Source organism: Drosophila willistoni, chromosome 3R, assembly GCF_018902025.1.
Source record: "Drosophila willistoni isolate 14030-0811.24 chromosome 3R, UCI_dwil_1.1, whole genome shotgun sequence".
In the NCBI taxonomy this organism is placed as follows: Eukaryota; Metazoa; Arthropoda; class Insecta; order Diptera; family Drosophilidae; genus Drosophila; species Drosophila willistoni.
Window position 1 is genome coordinate 19,487,856 of NC_061086.1, and position 22,824 is coordinate 19,510,679.

Sequence of the window (22,824 nt, forward strand, 5' to 3'; positions counted from 1 at the left end):
AATTTGGGTGTAATTGTTTGTGTTTATTCTTTTTTTGTTTTTTGTTTAGCTAAAATCGTTTTTGATCTCACTCAATATCACTTGATTTCACTAGATTTTTCGGTTTTTTTTCATTTGACCCAGATCATGATCATTAATCATTATCATAAATAGCAAGTACAATTGTTTTAGGGTTGTTTTTTTAGTGAGTATTTCTAATTGTAAGTAAAATTTCAACTACTTAGAGTTGTTTTTGTTTTTGGCTTTGTTTAAAACTAGAACAACAATCATATATCGCATATATGTATATATATATATATATATACTATATATATAGAGATTCTCTTACAATCTAGACATTTATCGCTCTAGTAAAATATCAGTGTAGTGTGTTTTTTTTTTATTACGAGTATTCATTTGTTTGAGTAGAAAAACTTGTAGTTAACAGTAAATATGCGCTATCATAGATTTGGATTTAGCTTTAGCTATAGTTTTCTCCTTTCACTTTTTTTTGGCTTTTAAGTTTAGAGTATAGAGTTTTTCGTTTTTTAACCTACAGTTCGAGAGAAGCTGAATAAACGCCTACTATAAAAATACGGTAGGTATACATATACATATTATTTAAATATAAATATTGCACTTGCCTACAATAGAGTTGAGTTAATAACAATTCAATTTGAACTTTTATCAATATATGTCTAGACTTATAACTAAATAGCATGTATTTTAACTACTGAGAAAGTTTTAGAGATTTTAGACAGATAGAGAGAAAGAGATAGATTTTTGTTGTGGGTTTTGGGTTGTGGGAGGGGGGGAGAAAGAGAGTAATTGGGTATGGAAGTGGCATTGGTTTATGGAGAATTTCTGCATGTCTTTAACTACGACTGGATTATGTAGCTATCCTATTTAACATCAAGGTTATAATTTATATATTTACGATACATACATATAATTTTCCCTTTTGGCTTCTTTTTTTTGTCATGGGTTTTGTTTACTATATATTATTAAATTCTAAATGTGGTAAACAATGCTTGGCTGCTTGCTTAACGCGATTGTCAATCAAATTTCAAATCAAATTTTCTATATCCATGTCTATGACGACGATGTTGTGATAATCGCTATGGTTGCCGATGCGGATGCAGATGCCGTAATCAATGCTGATGCGGATGCGGATGCTGCGGCTGCTACTGGAATTGCATTTAACTGTTGTTGTTGTTGTTGTTTTGTATTGGCAGATTGATTATCCTGCTCCTGTACACGATGCGTTTTCATATGAGCACTACGACTCTTGACCTTATTGAAGACTCTGAAAAAATACATACAGCGAGGAAGAGAGATAGAGAGGAAGAAAAAGTGACTGATTAGAATATATGATTAACTGGAATTCGTTAAGCCAATTAATACTAAGTAAATACGCTAAATAAGTAGGTATATAGAATAGACATCTAGATTTATTAAAACAACACCAAAGATATAGGAGGAAGATAGACTGAAAGAGAGATATTTACCAAAGTACATGCATAGATGGACAGTTCTAATTTTGGCAGTTAGTTAGAGTATCATGCAACAATTTTGTATATATAATTTTGATCTGACTTTTTGGTTTAATTATTTTCTGTTTTTTTTTTTTTTTTGATTGAGATTATATTTCTTACTTAGCCTTGTGAGGAGTTAAAATTGCTTTGTTATTAACTATGGAAAATAGAGAGCTGATTTTCTTTGTTGTTGTTGGAGAAACATAAATGTGTGTGTGTATGTGTGTGTGTATGTAGGTGAAATAAGTAGATACATAAGAGAACAAAAGATATACATACATAAATTACATATATAGAGGAATTTAGAGTTTAATCTTTGTCTGTGCGCTTTAATTGCTAAAATAGGGCTGCTGAACTTCAGTTGTGATCAGATGCGATCAGATTTGTTATATGATCAAATGATCATCTTATTTATAAGTTTATTGGCCAATTTTCTGGATCACGTCTAAAGCAAGCTGCTTTCATATGTGTATATAGATGTAATAGAATTGAGACATTGAAATTTGTCATTGCCCCTCATCCAATTGGTTTTTGTGAATTATATTTACAATAGATTAGATACAAATTGATCATTTAGCGCAAGGGTTTGTTTTTTAGTAGGGTATAAAAATGTACAAGAAATTAATTGGGAATAAATAAGACATCAAAAATGAGCAAAAAAATATATGTATATAAAGAAGAAAACAACAAAAACAAACACCACATAGAAATTAAAGATTTAAAAGTAAATGTTGTTAAAAATCAAAAACAAAATCAAACAAACAAAACCATAAATATCATATCAACATAATCTGAATAAAACGATAATAATGTTTCGTTTGCAATTGTACTTACCGAAGATTTGGCCAGCGTTTGCTTGGCTTGCTAAATTTTGGCTCATTCATAGCAAGTTTGCCGTGCTGATGATATCAGTTACGATTGCTTCTATTTTCGAACTGTGACTCGTCGCTTTAAAATTGCAATTTCATTTTATTTTATTTGTTTTCGATTTGTATTCGATTTAATTGGATTTTGATTTGATTTGTGGGGATTGCCATCATGGAACAATACAATACAACAACAATAACAACAATTAATATCGCTTTTATGATTAAAAAAGAAACAAATCAAAAGAGAAATAGGAAAAGAAATTCTCTAAACTAAATGGCAAAGAATTGTGAAAATTTGTTGTAATTGAAACTTGAGAAAAAATTCTAAAGATAGAGTTAGAGAAAGACTACAAACTCAATATATAGATAGATAGCAAGTATAGAAAATAGTATAGTGAGTAGAAAGTGTGAGCGAGATATTCAAAATTTGAAATAAAATTGAACAGAAAGTATATTTTAGAAAATAAAAAAAGTGTAATGAATAAAGCAATGATAATAACCAAATACTCGTTCAGTTTTACGCTATTCAAATTGGATATAATGTCATTTAAGTTACGATATAGCGTGCTTTACGGTCTCAACTCAAGTCAATACGAGCACGAATTCATTGATCGAAAATCGAATGTTAATTGAATTGCTTTTTCCAATAATTTTGTATTTTACGTTTTAGTTTTTGTATTTTTTTTTAAGTTTTGGAATAAAGTTGTCTTGGGGGAATCTTACTTGCCGCACACCTTGCAGGGGAAATCACCGTCCTTGGTGTTGCCGCTGGCGTTGGTATTATTGCCTGTGTCTGACTTGGATGTTGCTGTGGATGCTGTTGCATTGGCATTGGCTGTATTTGAATTATTGTTGCTATTAGAATATGCTGTTGCTGTTGTTGCTGCTGCGGATGTTGCTGTGGATGTTGCTGCTGATGTTGCAGTTGCATTGTTTGCTGTTTGAGGCGCGCATGCGTAAGTTGTATTGCTGTTGCTATTGTTGTTGTTGTTGTTGCAACTGGCATTTGCATTTACATTTGCTGTGGCATGCTGATTACTGTTGTTGTTGTTGTTGTTGTTGCTGTTGTTGTTGCTATTGCTGTTGTTGTTGTTGTTGTTGTTGTTGTTACGACCATAAGCGTGTATGCGTACATGACCGTGCAGCGCCGCTTTCGAAGTAAAGCTCTACAATATTTTTGCACACAGGCAGGGAAAATTTTTGGTTTTTTTTTTTCGTTTTTGATGCCATTATGAGTATGATACAAGAAAGAAATTAAAGGGAGAGTATGGGAGAGAGAGAGAGAGAGAGATGGGCCAGTGGTAAGGTATTATGTGTTAAGGTGTTCCATGTACATATATTTGGAATTGTTAGTTTTCAAAATGCAATCATGCAAAAAACTCTAATTAAAACTTACCGCCGAACAATCAGCTATTTCGCATACATAGGGCTTCTCTATGGCTGGTGTGCTATGGGCAACTGCTTCCATTTTCAAATGTGACACTTTATAATCGACGCAGAGTTTCTTCCAGAAATAATACATTTGCACACATTCGCCAGAAGATTTGGTGACAAGCTTCAAAGGGTAAGAAAATGATACAGAACTTTTCTTTTTGGTCAGTGCTTTGCAATGACTTACCTCATTGGCAATTTTGCCAAAATTCTTGCCATGCTTTTCCAGACCACGCAGAAAATGCTCCAACTCGATGGCCGTCCACTTCATTTGGAATGCATTGGACTGCGTCTGAAGCAGAATGAGGACAGCCGCTGCCGAATTTCCCTTCGATTTGAGTAAGGTTTGCAGAGCTACCTCCTCGGAATGACTGCCCATGGGTACGGCTGATGATTTACTCAGATCTATATAGCGCATTAATATTTTCTCATCTTCCTGTATTTCGGGATCCCACATCATTTCAGCTCCAAGTGTATCGTGGGCCGCCTCCTCAAATGGTTTACAGGCAGGTATCTGAGCCTGATATGTCGAGCCTAAATTCACCTTTGACTCGTCAGAGAAATCGACCAAACCCACCGGATCACCGAAATCATCGTCGAATCCATCGAACATCGAATTCTGACCCATTTGTTTGCGAACATTGCAATAGAGTCCGGTGCCCTTACGGTCCGGATTGAGCATGGGTGCTGGTGTATAATGGGTACGCGATGGTTTCCGCAACTTGGAACGGTGCGGTGAAAGGGTATGGAATTTGGAGAATTTGTGTGTCTCCTGCGATACATTCGAGCGTAGGCGACGTTTTAGTATGGAATTTGTTTGATTCGACAAGGGCTGTAAATTTGATACGCCTGGTGCAAGTGGCGCTGGCATTAATGTGGGTGGCAGAGTGCCCATTAGAGTTCTGCCTAGAGTGGAATTACAGTTGTTCATACTGTTGCTGCTATTATTATTGTTGTTGTTGTTATTGTTGTTAATGTTGTTGTTGACAATAGTTGTGGAGCCGCAGGTGAAGAGCAGACTTGCCTCTAGGCTGCTTTGTGGCTGGGATGCATTCGTTTGGCAGTCTGTTACAAGCATGGCATCATTGCCATTGCCATTGCCATTGACGGTATTACCACAATAGAGCAATGGTTGCAGGATACTATTGAGAGTCATTGACTGTTGATTGGTATCCAAAAATTGTGGTTGATTGGCAACAGGAGCAAAATTTTGACCACTAACCAAGGGCATAATAAAATCTGTTTGCTGAGGAAGTAAAAGTTGTTGATGTTGTTGTTGCTGCTGCTGCTGCTGCTGTTGTTGTTGTGGTTCTTGATGTTGTTGCTGTTGCTGCTGTTCTTGTTGTAATTGTGGCTGTAATTGTGCTTGTTGCTGCTGTTGTTGTTGTTGTGATTCATTCGGCTGCTCATAGAGTTGTTGATCAACTGCTGTTTGCTGCTGCTGCTGCTGTAAGCCCAATTGTCGCTGCTGTCCAAATTCACGCGGGGACGACGACAACAATGGATCCTCGGAATTGGGCATCATCTGCGATTGAAGAGCCAAGCCAGGCAAATAATAGAGATCGATAATATTCTCACCCTGTTGCTCGCTTGACAATTGCAATTGCATATTCTCATCGGGCAACACCTCTCGCAAAACTTGCTTTACATCCTCTGCAGAACCAATGCCGCTGGTGAAAAAGGACTCGGATAGTGGCGATGTGGCATTACGCGAATCATTGAGAAACTCTTGATCCTCGTCAAGAAACGAAAGATTCGTCTCGGCAAACTCACGCAAATCACACTCGGTATCATCTTCAGTGCCATTCAATAGATCTTCTACTTTAATCGATGGATCAAAACTGCTCTCCTCCAGCACAGATTTCAACTTGAGAATCTTTTCATTATCGTTGGCACTCAGTTGCTCATGGGTCTCTTGGCCATCGTCGGTCTTGAAATAGATGTGCGAAAAGTCTGTTTTATCGCCAAAGAAAGTGTGTGTAGCATCCACAAACTGGGCAGCTGCATCCTCAATGAACGGCGAAGATTGGGCCATATTCTCATGGCTAGACGGTGGTGTGGGATAGGCCAATGGTGAGTGTATTGGCGATGTCAACACACTGCCAACACGCATGCTGGCTATGGCCTGGATCTGAGAGCTATTCTGCATGATTAGCTCCTTGGAATGGAATTGCTGGAAGGTGGGCAGAGCCGTTGTTGTTGTTGTTGTGGTTGTTGTCCCATTATTTGTATTGTCTGCCTCCAGCTTGACCAGCTGCGTATGCGCACTATCGCCGGCCTCGCTGAGTAGGGCAAACTCTTCGGAATGTTCGCTCTTCATCTGGGCATCTTCGTCGTCATCCTCTTCATTATTGAGCAACTCCATGGTATCAACCGTCTGCAGGAGCATCTCTGTGTCGGTAACATTGTAGACTTCGGCATCATCGAAGAGATCGGTTCCATCGCTGGTATAAGTCACAGTATAGACACCATTACCTCCGCTGGTAATAACACCGCCAGTTGGAGCGCCTGTCAAAGTGCTTGTGCCGTCTTGGCTGGGAGCAATTGTCAAAGACAATGGTGTACCATCCGGTAGGGAAATGCTATTAGTTGGACATGAAATGTTGTTGTTGTTATTGTTGCCGTTTGTCATAGTGTTTCCGCCTCCAATGTTGCTGCTGGCCCTCACAAGACTCGAAAGGGTGTTCAGTTTGCTCTTGGTGGATACAACTTGGACGTCGGATGGTATGATCACAGTGCGATTATTATTGGTGATAATCTGACGACTATTCGAACCGATTCCTGTCAGTTCGGTAAGAGTCCCCCCTCCGGCTATAGGGGCGCCAACAGTTTGTGTCTGAATCTGGGCCTGCATTTGTGTGTGAGATGTTTGGGATGATTTCTTCGAAGTCACCGCTATGCGTGTCCCTCGCTTAAGTAGCTCAATCAAAGTGGAATCCTTGGGATCCGTATTGGTGGATGCCGACGCTGATACTCCGCTGAATGTGCCGCCAGCTTTCAGGGCTGTCAATGCACTCATTGTGGTTGTGGTGGGCACATTGTTGGTGGTTATGGTTATCGTATTGCTGCCACCGCCGAGATTTAGTGTTTTCGATTGTTTCTGTCCACCGCTGAAGATCTCAATACTCTGTGGCAGTCCAATTTGTTGTATACTCAGACCATTGCTGCTCTTAATTGTGGTGGCAGCTGGCAAAACGGTTGTAGTGGTGGGCGTGACATTATTTATACTGTTCGCATTACTCTTGGGATTGAGAAAACTCTCCAGATCACTGATCGAACGTCTCAATGTGGTTGTAGCGCAATTACTATTTGGCGGGGCGGGGACCACAAAAGAACCCTGTTAAGAGAGGGGAATGGATGGAATTAGAATTTCATTTTTATTTGCTTTGACTTACCTTGTTTATATCCTTGCGCTTGCTAATAATCTTCTCCTCAATCAGGGCTCGTACCCCAATGCTAGCTGTCTGCAGTGGCGGTCCATTGGAGTCCTTTTTCTCATTGCGTTTGCTTTCGGCATCCTTTTTAAAGTAGCCGCCATGCAAACGCATATGCCCATTGAGGGCAGGTATGTTTTTGAACTTTCGGTGACACAAATTGCACTCGACTGGCTTGTCCAGTTTGACAATATTCAACAGATGCGGATTGATGGCCGCCACCAGCTGTGGACTGAGCTCCTCCTCTTTAACCTCGACCGGCGAACTGGAGGAGGATGAGGATGAGGGAACCAAATCTGTACCATCCTCAACGGTGACTGTGACATTCTGTGAGTTGTTGAGCTAAGAGTAGAAAACAACAATGAAATCAGGTGATCCATCTAAATTGTTAATCAAAAAACTCACCAATTGCATGTTCCAAGTGCGTGGCCTGGATTGTGTTGGCGCTGAGTTTGTGTTGATTTTGTAGGAGCTAATGCTGGTGGGCGAGGACACAGTCACCTGGGCACTCGTTTGCTTTGTCTGCTGCATTATCTTGCTAATGAGATCCAGTTGTTCGCGTGTGAGACCCTCACCCTCCAGGCTACTGCCATCAGCCAGGGTTATGGTTGGCGAAGTGGCAATTAATGTACCCGGTCCCGAGGATGGAGCCATGGCTGTTGTCGAGGATGCCGACACTAATGCCAATGACGACGACGACGTTGATGATGACGCGTTGGACGAGGCAATCGAGGATGTCGATGTGGTGGGCGAGAGAAGCGTCACTCCGGTCTTAATCGGCAAGTTCATGGCCTTGATTTGCTCATCGGAAAGAGCGATGCCTGTAGCTGCATCGACCACAGAGCTGCCGGTGGAAATGTAAGTGCGTATACAGGTGGCACCATCTGGAGAGCTGGCATCCCCGCTGGCTGTGGCCGGTGACAGGCTGAGTGTACTGGTTGCCACGCCCATTGTCATGCCAACGCCCATGCTGCTGTTGCTGCTATTGCTGCTGCTGCTGCTGCTACTGCAGCTGGCTCCACTCGAACTGGCGATGGGCGAGAGCGATTGATTGATATTGCTGGTGTTGGTGCTAGTGCTGGTTGTGGACGTGCCAGATCCAGTATGATGATTCTCCGAATGACGTCTCAATGAGCGAGCATCACAGTAGGATTTGCCACAGCCATCTGCCTTACATTCGTAAGGCTTCTTATTCCTATGAGTCATCATATGTCCGTTTCTGTGCATTAAAGAGAGAACATACATACATAAGCCAATGTGAGCTGGTGGACAGTGGGTGGATTTAGTGTTATGCTTCATTTACTTACAAGTGATCTTGCCGCTTGAATGCCTTAGAGCAAAGCGCGCAAATGTATTTCCGTTCGTCGCTGTGCGTCAGTTTGTGCTTGGCCAACGCCGAAGCATTTCCAAAGATTTTGCAGCAAATCTACAAAAAGGAAAAAAAAAATGTAATTAGCATCAAGTATTGCGCGTCATCGATGGCCAAAATGTCGCGTCAATCCTCTCTCTCTCTCTCTATCTTTCTGTGTCTATGTGGCCATGCTGGGAATATTTACATGGACCACATGTCGTATGTGTAATCTCTTAATGAATCAGATGAAATCTTCGATTCAAAGTTTCATGAAACACCTGCAATACCTTGTTTCATACTAAACATATCATCATCAAATTCACTTTTCTTTCTCTTTCTATGATGATGAGCAAAATGAGACTTGTTCTGAAATTCGTAGCGACTTTGAGCGGCTGTCAGTTTAATTGGCAATAAGCCAAACGTGCAGCATTTCTAATGCGAGGGTTGCTCGAACTTATATGTTTTAGAGATTTACTTCTTGTAATGGATACCATTTAACTATTCATCAAAAGTGGATAAGATTTAATTTCCATTAGATTCGTATTAAATTCTTGGACAAGTATCTTAATAGTAATAAAGTATTTTCTCTTTCATGTCATGAACAAATGAATCCACCTACGTTATAGGCGCCCATCTGCAGCTAACTAGACGTGATCTCTATGCTCAATTAGCGCCGTGCACCAGAACAAAAAATACACAACCGACTACGGCCATAATATTAGTTCTAAGTGGTAATTCGGTGTCTGGCTTTTTACGAGTACGAGGCACTTTGGATTCGCTATTGACGTTGTACCTGCCATTCGACCAGTCGGCCGGGACGACCTTAATGTCTGTTTATAAATATTGCACGGCACTCCGCACTCGACATTCGGCACTTTTTGTTTTTTTTTTTTTGTGGCCTGAGTCTCTTTTGACATGATTCTGACATGGCCGCGGCTCAATAGCGGCAGCCAGCAATAAATTAGCGATTAGACCACATAGGAGACCACAAAACAAACGTACTTATATATTTATATGTAGATATGTCTGCATGTATGTACATATATGTGAATTTTCAAATATAATGATGCGGCTATGGTACGCACCTGGCACTGTTGCGGTCCGTGGCGTGTTGGTGAGGATAATTTGGGGCGATTCTTTTTCGGGGCTTCAACACTGACGATGCCAATGCCAGTTGTTGATGCGGTATTTGCGGATACTGACGATGCGGTTAGCCCGCCAATGCTGTTACTATTGTTGCTGCTGCTGCCAGGAACATGTCTACCATTGCTCTTAAAACTCAAACTATGTCCACCGCCGCTGCTGCTGTTGCTGTCGTTGCTGTTGCTGCTGCTGTTGCTGCCAATGCTAATGCTGCTGCCAACCGATGAGGCGTTGCTAAAGTTACTGCTATTGCTACAGTTGCTATTGTTATTATGCTGATTAAGTAAACTGGCTGCACTGCTGGTACTACTATTGCTCATAATCTGTGCCAGAGTCGTGACATTTGTGGCCGTGTTGCTGCAACTGCTGCTGCGTATCAAACAGTTTTTAATATAGCTAGTATTGGTTTTGCCACTACTGCCGTTGCCGTTGCCGTTGCTGTTGCTGTTGCTGTTGCCGGTACTGCTGCTGATGTTGCTATTGCTATTGGTATTGCCAGTGGAATTGGTGTTGGTTGATGTGCTGACTGTTTGCACACTCCGTCTGGTAATGGTTATCTTGTTGGGATTACTTAAATGATTGCCATTGCTTGACTTTCCAAGACTATTGCTTAATGTTGCTCCTGTTACTGTATTATTGTTACTGCTGCTGTTGCTGTTATTGTTGTTGTTCTTGAGGGCTGTAATGAGTTATTAGTAAATTAAAAGTTAAGTTTATCACAAAATTATTGGAAATGTTTGGCAATTCATCTTTCGTATACGCTAATGAAATTGAAACAATTTGCTCTGTGATTGCGACCCTGGATAATAGATCTGTATGCAGTTGTTCTATTTAGACAAAGCATTTCTAAATGTGTGTATATATAGGCTATGCCTTTTGCATTTGGTTGGTTGGTCTACTTACAAGCTGTCTGTATGGTGCCCAAAACATCTGCCAACATTTCCGGATCCGGATAGCCAATGGTCAATGCATTCTCTAATGCCGACGTTGTCGTTGATGTTGCTGACGACGACGACGACGTGGCTGGCGCTGTGACGCCATTGGTTTGAGTTTGCTGACTGCTACTGCTGCTACTTGGGGAAGATGATGCTGATGATGATGATGACGTTGGCGCTGGCGCTGATGATGATACTGCTGGTTGGGATGATGATGAAGATACTGTTGCTGTTGCAGCAGATGTTGATGTTGTTGCTGTTGCTGTTGCTGTTTTAGTTGTTGTACTACTGATGCTGTTGCTGCTGCTGCTGCTGCCACCAGTGCTGCTGTTTGCATCTCTTAGTTGCAATGTTACAGAAGCTTCAGTGCCCACGGAGGCGCTGCACATCAACACACGCGGCGCACTGCTGAGACTCGTCAAAGGCAAATGTATGCTCTTTGGTACCTGCGGGCAAAATGTAAATGTAGAAACACTACTCAATGGATGACAATATACCAGACATGTGTATATATATACGTATGTGTGTGTGACCAAGCCAGAGAAAGGAAGAGAGCAAGACAAAAAGAGATAGATTCAAACAATTGCCAAAAGCAAGACAGCAATAGCTGCTGTCAGGCGAGATTAGTTGAGATTATTGATAATTCACAGCAACTGTCGCCTAATGGACGACGTGTCGCATAATTAATTGAATTTAAATGCATTTCACTTTAAGACACAAGTTCCTTTCCCACCCACCCCTTTTGACCATTCTTCTCTGCGTCATTTTAGCACGGAAATTGAGTATACGACGTGTTGAACAACATTGAAGGTAAAAAGTCTCGCAGTAAATATTTATATTTTTCAACATTTCTGGCTTTTGTTTTGGCTCTGACTAACCCTTTAAATTTAATAATTATTCACCCCTCTTAATTGTCGCACCCGACATGGTCTATCTACAAGTAAATAAATTAAAATACAATAAAAACCACCAAGGAGCGAAAAATAGATAAAAATGCAGCAATAACTCATGATGCACTAACGAGTGTCAGTCATTTTTTTGAGGCATGTGGCGGCGGCCATATCAATGTGAGGCAATAATTAAAATAACTCATAAACCGCAGCCAATGTCCAATTAATGTGGCCTGAAATTACCCGTAAATACATTTACATACACACATAAATATGTATTTATATAAAATAAAATGTTCATTATTTTATATTTTAACAATTTCTCAGCTTGGGCTCTATGCTGACCACAACGACAAAACACATTTAAATTGAAAACCAAATGAAGTCCAAGACATTGGGCATAAATTTTCTTCTTGCTTTTGGGCGCATAAAATTTCACGTTGAATAAATAAACAACACGAATTTTTATTATTGTTTAAGTTCTATTTAAAAAAAACAACTAGCCCAACAACATACACAAAAAAAATAAGGAAGAAAAAATAAGAAAGAAAACAAGAAAACAGCCAACGCTCTGTATAATGAGCAAATTGGCATTAAGCAAAAATTTTGGAAATGGAGCCACAAGTGGCCAACTTAATGTGGTGTACGCAAACTGCCTAATGTTATCTTAGCCCGAATTTTGTTTATTTAAATTCATTTGTGCATTGGGGCTATGAAATATATATGGGCATATTCTACAGATAAAATACTATATAGGCAAGTAAAGTAAATTAGATTTATCGATTCACATTTGTTTTGATAACCTTGTCGTTGGCTCACAATGGGATCGGAAGTGCCAACAAATGGAATATTCCTATTCCTTTTATTGAATGTTTTAACAATTAACTTAGATTTCAATTCAAATTAAAGCAAAGAGCATAAATGTCCTATCAAATTTTACTTGGAAAACTGCAATCCATCTTAACAATCTCACTCACATCATTCTCCGTAAGCATATTTAATTTTTGCTCACATCAATTATTTTCACACTAAATCAAAGCGGGGATCATTAAATGATTATTTGTTGTGTCTGTATGGCGCTTAAGATTTATGTGTCCTAAATGATAAAAAAGAAAAAAATCTCTCGTCTCCATAGCATGCCAGGCTGTCGTTTCATTCATCACAGCGGGTCGGCTGGTGCTCATGGTGCTGGGTTGTGTAGGCTGTTTGATATATCCTGTTACGACATGGTGGATACACCAATTGCCTGCTGCCACTTTTACCTAGCCAGTTTTTTTTTTCCACTTTTTATGGATGCAGGCCGTCATGTATATATATGTACATACGTATGTATATTTTTACAGTATGATTCGTATGTCAATCAAATGTCAATGTCACTCCACAAAACATAAAAAAAGAGCAACCACCAAGCATAATAAATGAAAGAATGAAAACGGGAAAAGACCAAACTGGTGAGTCTGATGAAGGAAAGCAAAAAAAATAAAGAATGAAGAGGTGCCTGTTTCATTGACGGCGGAAAAACCCAGAAAAAAGCGTTGTATCAGGTTTTTATGATGAAGTTTCAATACCCTTTAAAGGGACTTTACTAGTGATAAGTAATTGAAGATGAAAAATAATGACAAATTTCAGTTACTTCATCAAAATACTAGAGAATAATGTGGGTCCATATTAATTTATGAATGGGGTTTTAACAGAATTGTGATGTTGTTGTATACTAATCGCCTTAAATAAATATACCCTTTGTATGGCAATGTATTGAGAATTTCTTTCATAAATTTGCACAACAGACTTTGAGTCTGAGATTGCTGATGATTGTTTATAAGTATGATATAATACATATTTATAAAATATATATATGTATGCATATTGCATATGGGTATATGTATGTCAATATTTAAATTGAAAACGCTAAAGTCCTGCCGAGGCGGCAATTTGTCATTGGTCTCCGGTCTTTTGCTTATTAGTAAAATGAGCCGAAACACATGTTTCATCAGGCAACGCCAATGGCAATGGCAGTGGGAAGGGCTATACGCTTCGCCTTCGTCATCATCAATAACAGATTCATCATCTCTCCATGTCTGCGCCTGGCAGCATATTTGTGTTTATTTGAAATTTTCAAGAAATATGGAAAAAAAGAAATGAAAGAAATCTTGTTTATGAGAGAATATGCCGGAATATGCCTTTGAACTGCCTTTTTAAGTTATGGCATTTTGCGTAATGCTTTCCGCTTGTGTTTTACACACCTCGTATACGTAATATTTTGAGTTAAATACATTATTTGATTACTCGTCATTGTAATTAGTTTATGGCATTCAAACCCTTATTTATACAGTTGGCATGGCCCAACATTCACACAAACTGACTTAACTGAATAAATTGATTAAATACGTCGATTTGCTTAGTAATTTTAGTGCTTCTCTAACTAGGTTACGTTCTCATTCAAATTAAGGTCAACTATAAGAAGCATAACTGTTGCCAACTACTTTATAATGTTTTCATTTTCTATTGAAAGTTATCGTATAAAACTATTTGTCTTATACATATTTTATTTTCTATAAAGAGCTTGAGGAATTCTAAAATTATTTAGATTAAGAAGGCAAGTAGTAATTCTATCTAACCGGCAATTAATGATTTTTATGAATTAACTCTACATTTCTATTTGTTTATCTTTATCTTTATGACTTTAAGTTTATGAATGAAGCGAATCTTTTTTGGCTGTTCTTTTTGACGTTTCGCAACACTAAATAGATTAATTTTTTTCTTGTAGTCTGCTGAAAATTGTTATTGATTTTTAAATGTTTGCCTGAGAACCCCATTTTTGTAGCTCAATATACAATAATTGACAATGAATGTTTCAGATAGGATACAAAAAATTTTCCATAGGGCATAAATTGGCGAGAAAAAATACGAGTAATTAAAAAATTTACAAAAAAGAATAAAAACAGGATCGTTCTGTCAGGTTGGTTTGGCCCAGTTCTCTGCATATTTCTCTGGTTTATGTAGTAAATGTACTTTAAAATATTTAAAATACTAGTTCTATATAGAGATTCTATAAGATTTCATGGATCTTGTATATGATGGTACACCAAAAACCTGATACATTAGGATCCTGTGTATCGTTTCTGCCATTATGCTGTTTGTGGTCGGTGAATTTGATCGCGTACTTACCGTGTTTATGGCAGCCATCGTCGCAATTGACGTCGTTGATGATATCGTTGTCGTTGTAGTTGTTGTTGTTGTTGTTGTTGTTGTTGTAGCTGTTGGTGCTTGTACTTATTATAGTTGTTGTAGTTGTAGTAGTTGTAGTTGTGGTGGTGGTGGTGGTTGTGATGATGGGGATATAAAATCAAAAATCTGCAAAAAGTTTGTTGTTTTTTGTATGATAGAAACATATTCGAATTTTGTTTTTCTTTTAATTTTTCTTTTTTTTTTTTGTATTCTTTTTTGATTTTCATTTTCCATTCGTTTTTCTTTTTGGTGACAAAAGAAAAACGAATAGAATAGAATTGAGGAAAACCCAAAACAAACAAAAAGTTAAAATTTGATGCATAAAAATGTGCGCATAAAAACCGAAAGCAAGAAAAATAAATATATTAGAAAGAACCGAAAAAAAATACGAGACGAGAAGAGCACATGCATAGGGGACACACAACCGCACACAAACACACACAGACAGTGTGAGAGTGTGTGATGGTGCGGTGAACTGTGTGTGTGTGTGTGTGTTTATATGTGTGTTAGATGTGAATAACGCAATCTCAAAGATACATAAAATAAAAGGAGACGAACAAAAAAAATGTAAGAATAATGAGAATTATACGCATAGCGTTGACTGCTGAGGGAATGCGGGCAGGTGATGGTGGTTAGTTTGGCTTTTGACTGGCTGAGTGATGGATTGATTGACTGATTGACTGATTGATTGATTTAAGCATTTGTCCAGCTGAGCATTTGTTTGTGTTTGAAGAAAAGAAAACATTGGCAAACCCCAAACAAAAAATATATGACATTGAAACAAGTGTTTTACATAGCATTTTCTTGTTTGCCTCTGTTACATTTTGTTGCCTCCAGAGATACAGTTTATCTATGTGTTCATAAACCAGTTGAAATAAACAATATATTCAGCAGTTCATATAACAATTTATATATTTAACATTTCGCACAAACTATAATCAAATTTAGTAATGAAAATTTCAGTTTTTTCGTATACAATCGATTTATTGGACATTTTAGGCGAATTTCTATCTCTCTAGCGATTGCTGTCACGACAGGTCTCTTGCACTTTGTCTTCTTCTTCGTCATCTAATCATCATCACCGTCATCCTCTTCTTCTTCAGTCTCATGCCATATAGTCTACTATACCTACATACATACATATACATATGCATATGTAAGTATACATATGTATATACAGTTTAGTTATTTTTGGTACACAATAGTCTTTGTCTATCTGCTAGAATGCTTATTTTTGTTTTTAGTTATTTAATTACAATCTTCTATAGTTTTATTTTTAATTTAATTCATCTTTCCATACCCCACAATCCCCCTACCAATTCACCACACCTCTATGTAAATACACACACACACACACAGACACAGAAATTTGTGTTCGTTTGACAAAACATGCGCCAAAAATGCCGCAAAAAGTTTAGCGAAAAATTGGCAAAAATTTCAAAATTACCAAAAATTTTACTTTGTATACTCTTTTTTTTATAAACGAATTCTTGCTAGACAATAATACCGATTGTTTTTTACGTATAAAAAGAATTTAATTTAATAAAATCTTAGTAATAAAATTTACAATTATCAAAGTTCTTAAGATCTTTCTTTAATGAGATGTTTTCTTTTTAATCCTCAAATCTAAACAGAAAATCTGTTTAGAATTTAAAGAATATTAAATTCTTATTTGCCGCATTGTGTGGCAAACTAATTCAAGGAATCCAGTTTCCCATTCAATTTCAAAGAGTATAAAAAAACTATTTGCGAAATCAAATGAGAAGCCAGCGACAGCATAAGCAAAAGGCGCAGTTGGCCAAGGGAACTTTTCAATTTCGGCGGGGCAAAGAGGAGATATACAGCGGGGGGAGCGCCACACGCTCGTACACATGTTACCATACATCAGACAGAGCGCGATTGCACCCAAAAAGAAAAACTTAAGAAAGAGGGAAAACTTGCAACAGGCAAAACAGATGCAAATGCGTAAGATGCTTTTGGATTTCAATTTCAATTTGAATTCGAATTTAGATTTCGGCTGGCAACTTCGATGGCCAAAACCAACGAGTATACGAGTTGGATTTTTAATTAAAAATATGTAAGCAATATGTGCGCAGAGTCACACAGTCGCAGTGAAACACTAGCACAGTGTGTCACACTGGGTCGCCGCCATCGGCACCGTCGTAGTCGTAGTCGTCGTCGTCGCCGTCGCCAGGGCGGTAGTAAGGCGCAAGGCAAGTGCGCGGAATGTTGTCGAGCGCGACGACAATTTGTTTAAGAAAATGTTTGGCAAGTCGCCCACTAAAACGCACTAATGAAGAAAGCCAAGGCGCGATATGGCCACACAAGCACCAACAATAACAGCAGCAACAACAACAATACCACGAATAACAATATAAACTATAGAGAAAGGCAACAAAAACAACAGCAAGGGTGTTGGTCTCGGTCTATGGCATTCCATGATAAGATTTTTGTTTGTTTTATTTTAGCAAATATTTATAATAGACTGATTTTTATAATTATTAAATATATAGACTTTTGCTTAAGGCAAATAAAATAGGACATAAGGATGGGTTCTATAACCGCTGAAGAATTAACAACAGATCTCGAGGTTCTTGTATTTGTCAAGTGCTAAAAGAGTATTTACTTTATGATACTTTTCTGAAAGTATAAATTGATAGTAAATGGAGTAAAATAGTTTGTCATACTAATTAACTTAAAAATAGTATATAAATGCTTGGTAAGATCGAAAAAAAAGAATTTCGTTTGCCTCTCTAATGGGTATATATATTGAGATATTTATTATTGAATTAAATTGAATGGATATATTGTATATGTATGCTTGTTTTGTTTGTTGCTTCTGCTATACGTTTATTCACACTTTATTAATTTAATTCCAATTATAAAGGGATCAAACACGCGCATTGCGCATACGCCCCATTGGCTGGCCATGTCATCAACATAATAATCCGATAATAATAATAATATTATTATTAACAACAACATTATGAACAGAATTAGACATGAAAATTTTCAATGTTAGACCGCAAGACTAAAAATAAAAATACACTCGTACATACTCTAAAGATTGTGTGTAAAAATGCTCTAGAAAGAAAGATTGAAAGAAAACGGCAGGCCAAATAGGTGGGTGGTGGTGGAAATTGTTATATCTTTCTCGCTTTCCCCTCTCTGTCTCTGTCTCTCATTCTCTGTCCATCTCTATCTTTGTTCACATATCAAAATCCAATTAAAATCATTCGCGCTCATTGAAAATAAACAAAATAAAACAACAGCAAAACAAAAAAAAAAGAAAGGAAAAAAGGCAAACGCTTTTGATAGACTTCTCTCAATATTATTGTTTTTCAGTTGTTGTTTTTCTTATTGATGGCTGATTGCTGATTATTTCCACTACCCATGGCATTAAAGGGTATATTTAGACAATGGATAAAGAAAGATATAAAAAATTATAAAGAAATTCCGAGGAAGTAGACGATGTACATCCAATTTTAATGATTCTCTTTTGAATAAAGTATCCAGTAAGTCGATCGATTCCTTTTGAATTGATTGTATTGAATGGTTTTCTCTACTGAGTGGACAACAATTTGCCTCCTCCATATGCTCCTCTCTATTATTTTAAAATATAAGAAAAACTTTTGCTTTAGTGGCAATTAAACAGCTGCATGCTGATCGCCTGCTAATTGCCCCATGTGTGCGGCATGTTGGAGTGCCAACGTGTGAATGGGGATTTAGGGTGCTTTTGTCTGTGTGTGTGTGTGTGTGTGGTGGCAACCGATGCTGTGATTTACATTTCGATTTAATTATCGAACACTTTGCTTAATGAGAACGCGCCATACATAAACATTGCCATGCAATATTTCCCTTGGAGTGCGCTGGCATGTTCTTAGTTGAGTGTCTATACAGTGGCAGCAAAGAAAATAATAAGACATTGATTTTTCATTCTTTAATTTTGATTTTATACTACTTTTTTATAATACTAGTGAATGGTTTCAATCTGTAGTTCAACAGACGCTTGATTTAACCTGTGTTTTGATGAGCCTCACATTTAAAATGGCCAAAATTTTTCAAAAATGTTTCAAATTGACTTTACTTTTTTTGGACACGTAGAAAAAGTTATAGTTGTGACCAAACTAACAAATTATTTAAATGCCGAATGAATTCGGCGCAGTACTCAATTACCTCTCTTTATTTAATATAAATTTAGAATTAATCAATGACAAAAAATGATGACAAGTCGAAATACCGAAAAAAACATAAAAAATTCAGAGTTTGCATATCACCTATTTCTAGTTGTTTAGTTTAAAAGAAACGATGGCGATAACCAAAAGCCTCTGGTATTAGGTATCAAAAATATTGATCAAAAAGAAAGAAAAGTAGATGTGTCCATATTTTTTGCCTCCACTGTATGTGCTGACTTTTATTTATAATTTTTATTGCACCCATAATGTTTAAATGGCTTTTGAGAGTTGCATTTACTATTCTAGTGTGCCCTGCTTATAATTGGGTTAATAGTCTCCTGAGTTTGAAGTGTAAGAGGATTGATTACTTAAAATTTAAATTCACAGAAATTCTTAAACTTGAAGTTCCCATGGCAATTAAATGTCTGCTCTTCACCTTTCCAATCTTATCCTTCGTTATCAGTTGTTATCCTTCTCTATGGCTTTATATCTTTTGTTGTTCTTTTTAGCTGACCGTTTGCTTCCGTTTGAAGTTTTGATTTCCTATTTCTAATTTATTTCCTTTCTTGTGCCCTTAGTGACACATTTTCTCCGCTTTCTCTCTCTTCTTTGATTTCACTTTCCTTCCGTTTCCTACGTTCATTTGTTCATCGGTAATTTATTGATTTCTCTATTTCAGTTTTTTTTCACATCGTTTGCCCTAGGAAGATGTTCCAAATTGAAAGCAAAGTGTGACAAAAGTAAAAAATCTATAAAAAAAAATGCAGTTACATAAAAAGTAACAAAAGACTCAACGAGAGTCTAAAGTATATTGTTTGAAATCTGTTAAGGTCTCGATACAGAGTATTAACATGTCGAGTTGGAATTGCGAAATAACTGATTACATTCCTTAGAGGTTATACAAATTTTTACATTTAAGCTAAACCCTTTAAATATTTGTTCATGCTGAGAGGCATCTGTTGTTGCTGTTGCTGGTGTTATGGGCTAAATGATTGATGTTAGGCCAAAATTAAATATCTGTGCCTAACACCAACCCACAAACATTATTCATTCATGGGCATACATACATATATGAACAAAGTGTATCTATATACGGTAAAGTGTGTACGATATAAATGAGTTTTTGATGCATCACCTATTTGGAAATACTCGTAATTTTGTATTTTGTGTGGCCCTGGATAATGAGAATACTTCGGGGAGTCGTTATGTCATCAACTATTTAGCGCTTAAAGTAAATCTAAACAGGATTTAAATAACTAAATTATACTTATATCTTTAAGTATATGAAAATAAGCCATTAACATTTCGGTAATGGGCATAAAAAACATCACTTTATATATGTGTGTAGAAATTCTTGATGAGTAATTGGATAAAAATCTAATCTAATGATAATTTAGAACACACATGCGGATATCTTTCTATGTATGCACCTGTTCGATTTTGCATTTAAAATTTCCAATTCGGCTTTGGGGGCCTTAACAATGTGTGAAAAATATTTTTGTTGTTTAATATCTAAATATAAATGTTATGCTGCAGCACACAATAAAATTTAATCACATTTTGATGACAATTTATTTGAAGAATGTTTTGTATCTGGCAGATACACACACACACACACACACACACATAAGCACATACACTCATACTATAAATAAGCATATAGTCTGCTGGCACAGTAAGTGAAAATTAATTTTATTTTGAAAGCCGACATTTTGATGTGGACAACAATGCAATCAAATTGAATAGGGTGCATAAGGGGTGGACGAAATATAGAAAAAAAAATAACGATAAATATATAGAATGAAATCAAATAAAATTAGTCACACTTACCGCCAGGCAACATGAAGGCAAGAAGCCTAACAATAGAAAAACTGCAGACAAGAAGTTGACTAATGCACTCAATTAATAATATGGCGAGATGGCCAAAAGGGTAGGGGCGTGGCATAATGATTCTGATTTTGATACCAATTCTTGGACATGTCTGGCATGCCAAACGAGTTGCCTATGAACATCATCATCATCATCCTCATCCTCATCGTCATCATCATCATCCTCACAATGATAATAATGACTAAAAGGCAACATAAAAATGCACAAAACGCCAGGCATAAATCACAAACGAAGAGATGTTCGAGGAAAGTGAAGCAAATAAAATATGTTAATTAAATAAAGATGTGCACACACCCATTGGCATCCATGCTGCTGGGGCAATGGACATTCGCAGATAGATAGATATATACATATATCAGCAAAGTGCAAAATGCAGACGCCAAAAAACTGTGACGCCGGCCAGCCAAGCGAAATCTTGGACACGCCTTGTGAGAGACGGACAGTACGAAGGCAACTACAAACACAAAGACAAAAGCGAACAGCGACAATGCGACAATGTGACAATACGACAATGGCTGCACTTTTTCAAAAGCACACACACACAAAAATGAAAAGATCCCAAAAACGACGCCAACAACCAAATTCGACCATAGAAATCATATGCATTATTCACCACAAGAAATGTCGAAATGAATCGCCAAGTTTTGCAATACGAAGCATTACATGTGCTCATCATTAGGTACAACTATGCAGAAGGTACAGTCTGACAATGAGGCACAACCAGAGCCAAAGTCAGATGAGGAGTCAACAGAGGCAGCAGCAGCAGGGGGCAAGAGAATGTGCACGCATACACACACACAGAGAGATACTGAAGATACATTTGTACATACATACTTTGGCACAATCATCCACGTTTCATCTATTGTTCACCGACTACCAGGTTCCTTCATCTTATTTGGTTGGCATATAAGTTCCACTTCAAAAAACATAAAATACGTGCAAGTATATTTTTAGCAATCCGCGGCGTTTGATTTACGATTTCATTAAATCAGCCTAATGGATGAAGAGCAGAGCTAAACGATGATCAAGCGAGTCTACGCTCGCCATAATGCTTATACTCATACTCATACTTATACTCATACGCCGTGTTGGCCGCTTTATCAACAACAGAACAGAAACAACCACCTGTCGTTGTCTTGTATGAACGCAACAGCCACAAGGAGCACACAACAGCCGCCAATTATGTGTTTCAACAATGTTGCATATACCTCATGGGAGTTTTCTTAAAGTCTGCAGCTGATTTAATTATCGGACCACATGCACACACACACCCAAACAGACAAAGCAAATTTTAATAGAATTTACCAACAATTGAGTGCTTTTTCAAGGCTTCATTGAACAGGAATCGAATCTATTCAGTTTAAATCGCATTATAGGCTCAAATTTGTCAATTATCTGGCCCTTTGAAAATACGTAAACTTGAGAACAATACTGAATTGGGCTAACAAATTTCATAGTTTCACTCCCATAAATGGGCACTTTTAAGAGCTTATTGCAAATATATGTATATTGAAGCATTCTAATCATTGTCGTATGACTATACGGACAGCGTAATATATAAATTGTTAATTGAAAAAGGAAACTAGGCATTAACTAGTCACAAAAATATAAAAACAAACTTATTCATTGCGCTTTCAATGATATTCATGTAAAGTTTTTACATCTTTTTTAAGGCTTTCTAGGTAAACATTTTCATAGTCATTTTTAAATACATATTTTTAAATTTTAATATATGCATTTTGAGTTTTATTCTTCAAAATTTTAAAAATCTGTCAAGGTATTTTTAAATTGGAGTAACTTTTTTCTCTCTTCTTTTGAAAACTAAACTACAGATCTTAAATTATATAGTTTATAAAGTCAACATTACAAGTAATTTCCATATCGTTCTTAGAATATATACATAATGAAATTTTTGAAATATTTAAAGGGTATAAAGGCTTCGAAATGGGTGGTTGTTTTTTATT

At 37.2% G+C, this 22,824-nt stretch overlaps 1 protein-coding gene across 4 annotated transcripts; it reads right to left on the bottom strand.

Moving 5' to 3' along the window:
- Positions 1 to 938: 938 nt before the first annotated feature.
- LOC6647840 (serine-rich adhesin for platelets) lies at positions 939 to 14,899 on the bottom strand. Of its 4 annotated transcripts, none has more exons than XM_047013507.1 (11): positions 14,736 to 14,899; positions 10,646 to 11,123; positions 9,685 to 10,421; positions 8,556 to 8,674; positions 7,654 to 8,467; positions 7,210 to 7,590; positions 4,002 to 7,151; positions 3,780 to 3,938; positions 3,118 to 3,549; positions 2,349 to 2,462; positions 939 to 1,285 (listed from the first exon to the last, which is right to left on the bottom strand). In XM_047013507.1, exons 1-10 carry the CDS (start codon positions 14,751 to 14,753, stop codon positions 2,439 to 2,441), a joined length of 6,312 nt encoding a protein of 2,103 aa, XP_046869463.1. In that variant the 5' UTR covers positions 14,754 to 14,899; the 3' UTR covers positions 939 to 1,285; positions 2,349 to 2,438. The 4 variants fall into 4 exon arrangements, with proteins under 4 accessions (XP_046869463.1, XP_046869462.1, XP_046869465.1 ...); XM_047013506.1 differs by having other exon boundaries at positions 3,107 to 3,549; XM_047013509.1 differs by lacking the exon at positions 3,118 to 3,549.
- Between the last annotated feature and the right edge of the window lie 7,925 nt (positions 14,900 to 22,824).

Coding starts and splice junctions, on each gene's coding strand:
- LOC6647840 (XM_047013506.1), bottom strand. Junction 3,939..4,001: donor TTGGCAAAATTGCCAATGAG/GTAAGTCATTGC, acceptor TACCCTTTGAAG/CTTGTCACCAAATCTTCTGG. Junction 3,550..3,779: donor AAATAGCTGATTGTTCGGCG/GTAAGTTTTAAT, acceptor AAAATATTGTAG/AGCTTTACTTCGAAAGCGGC.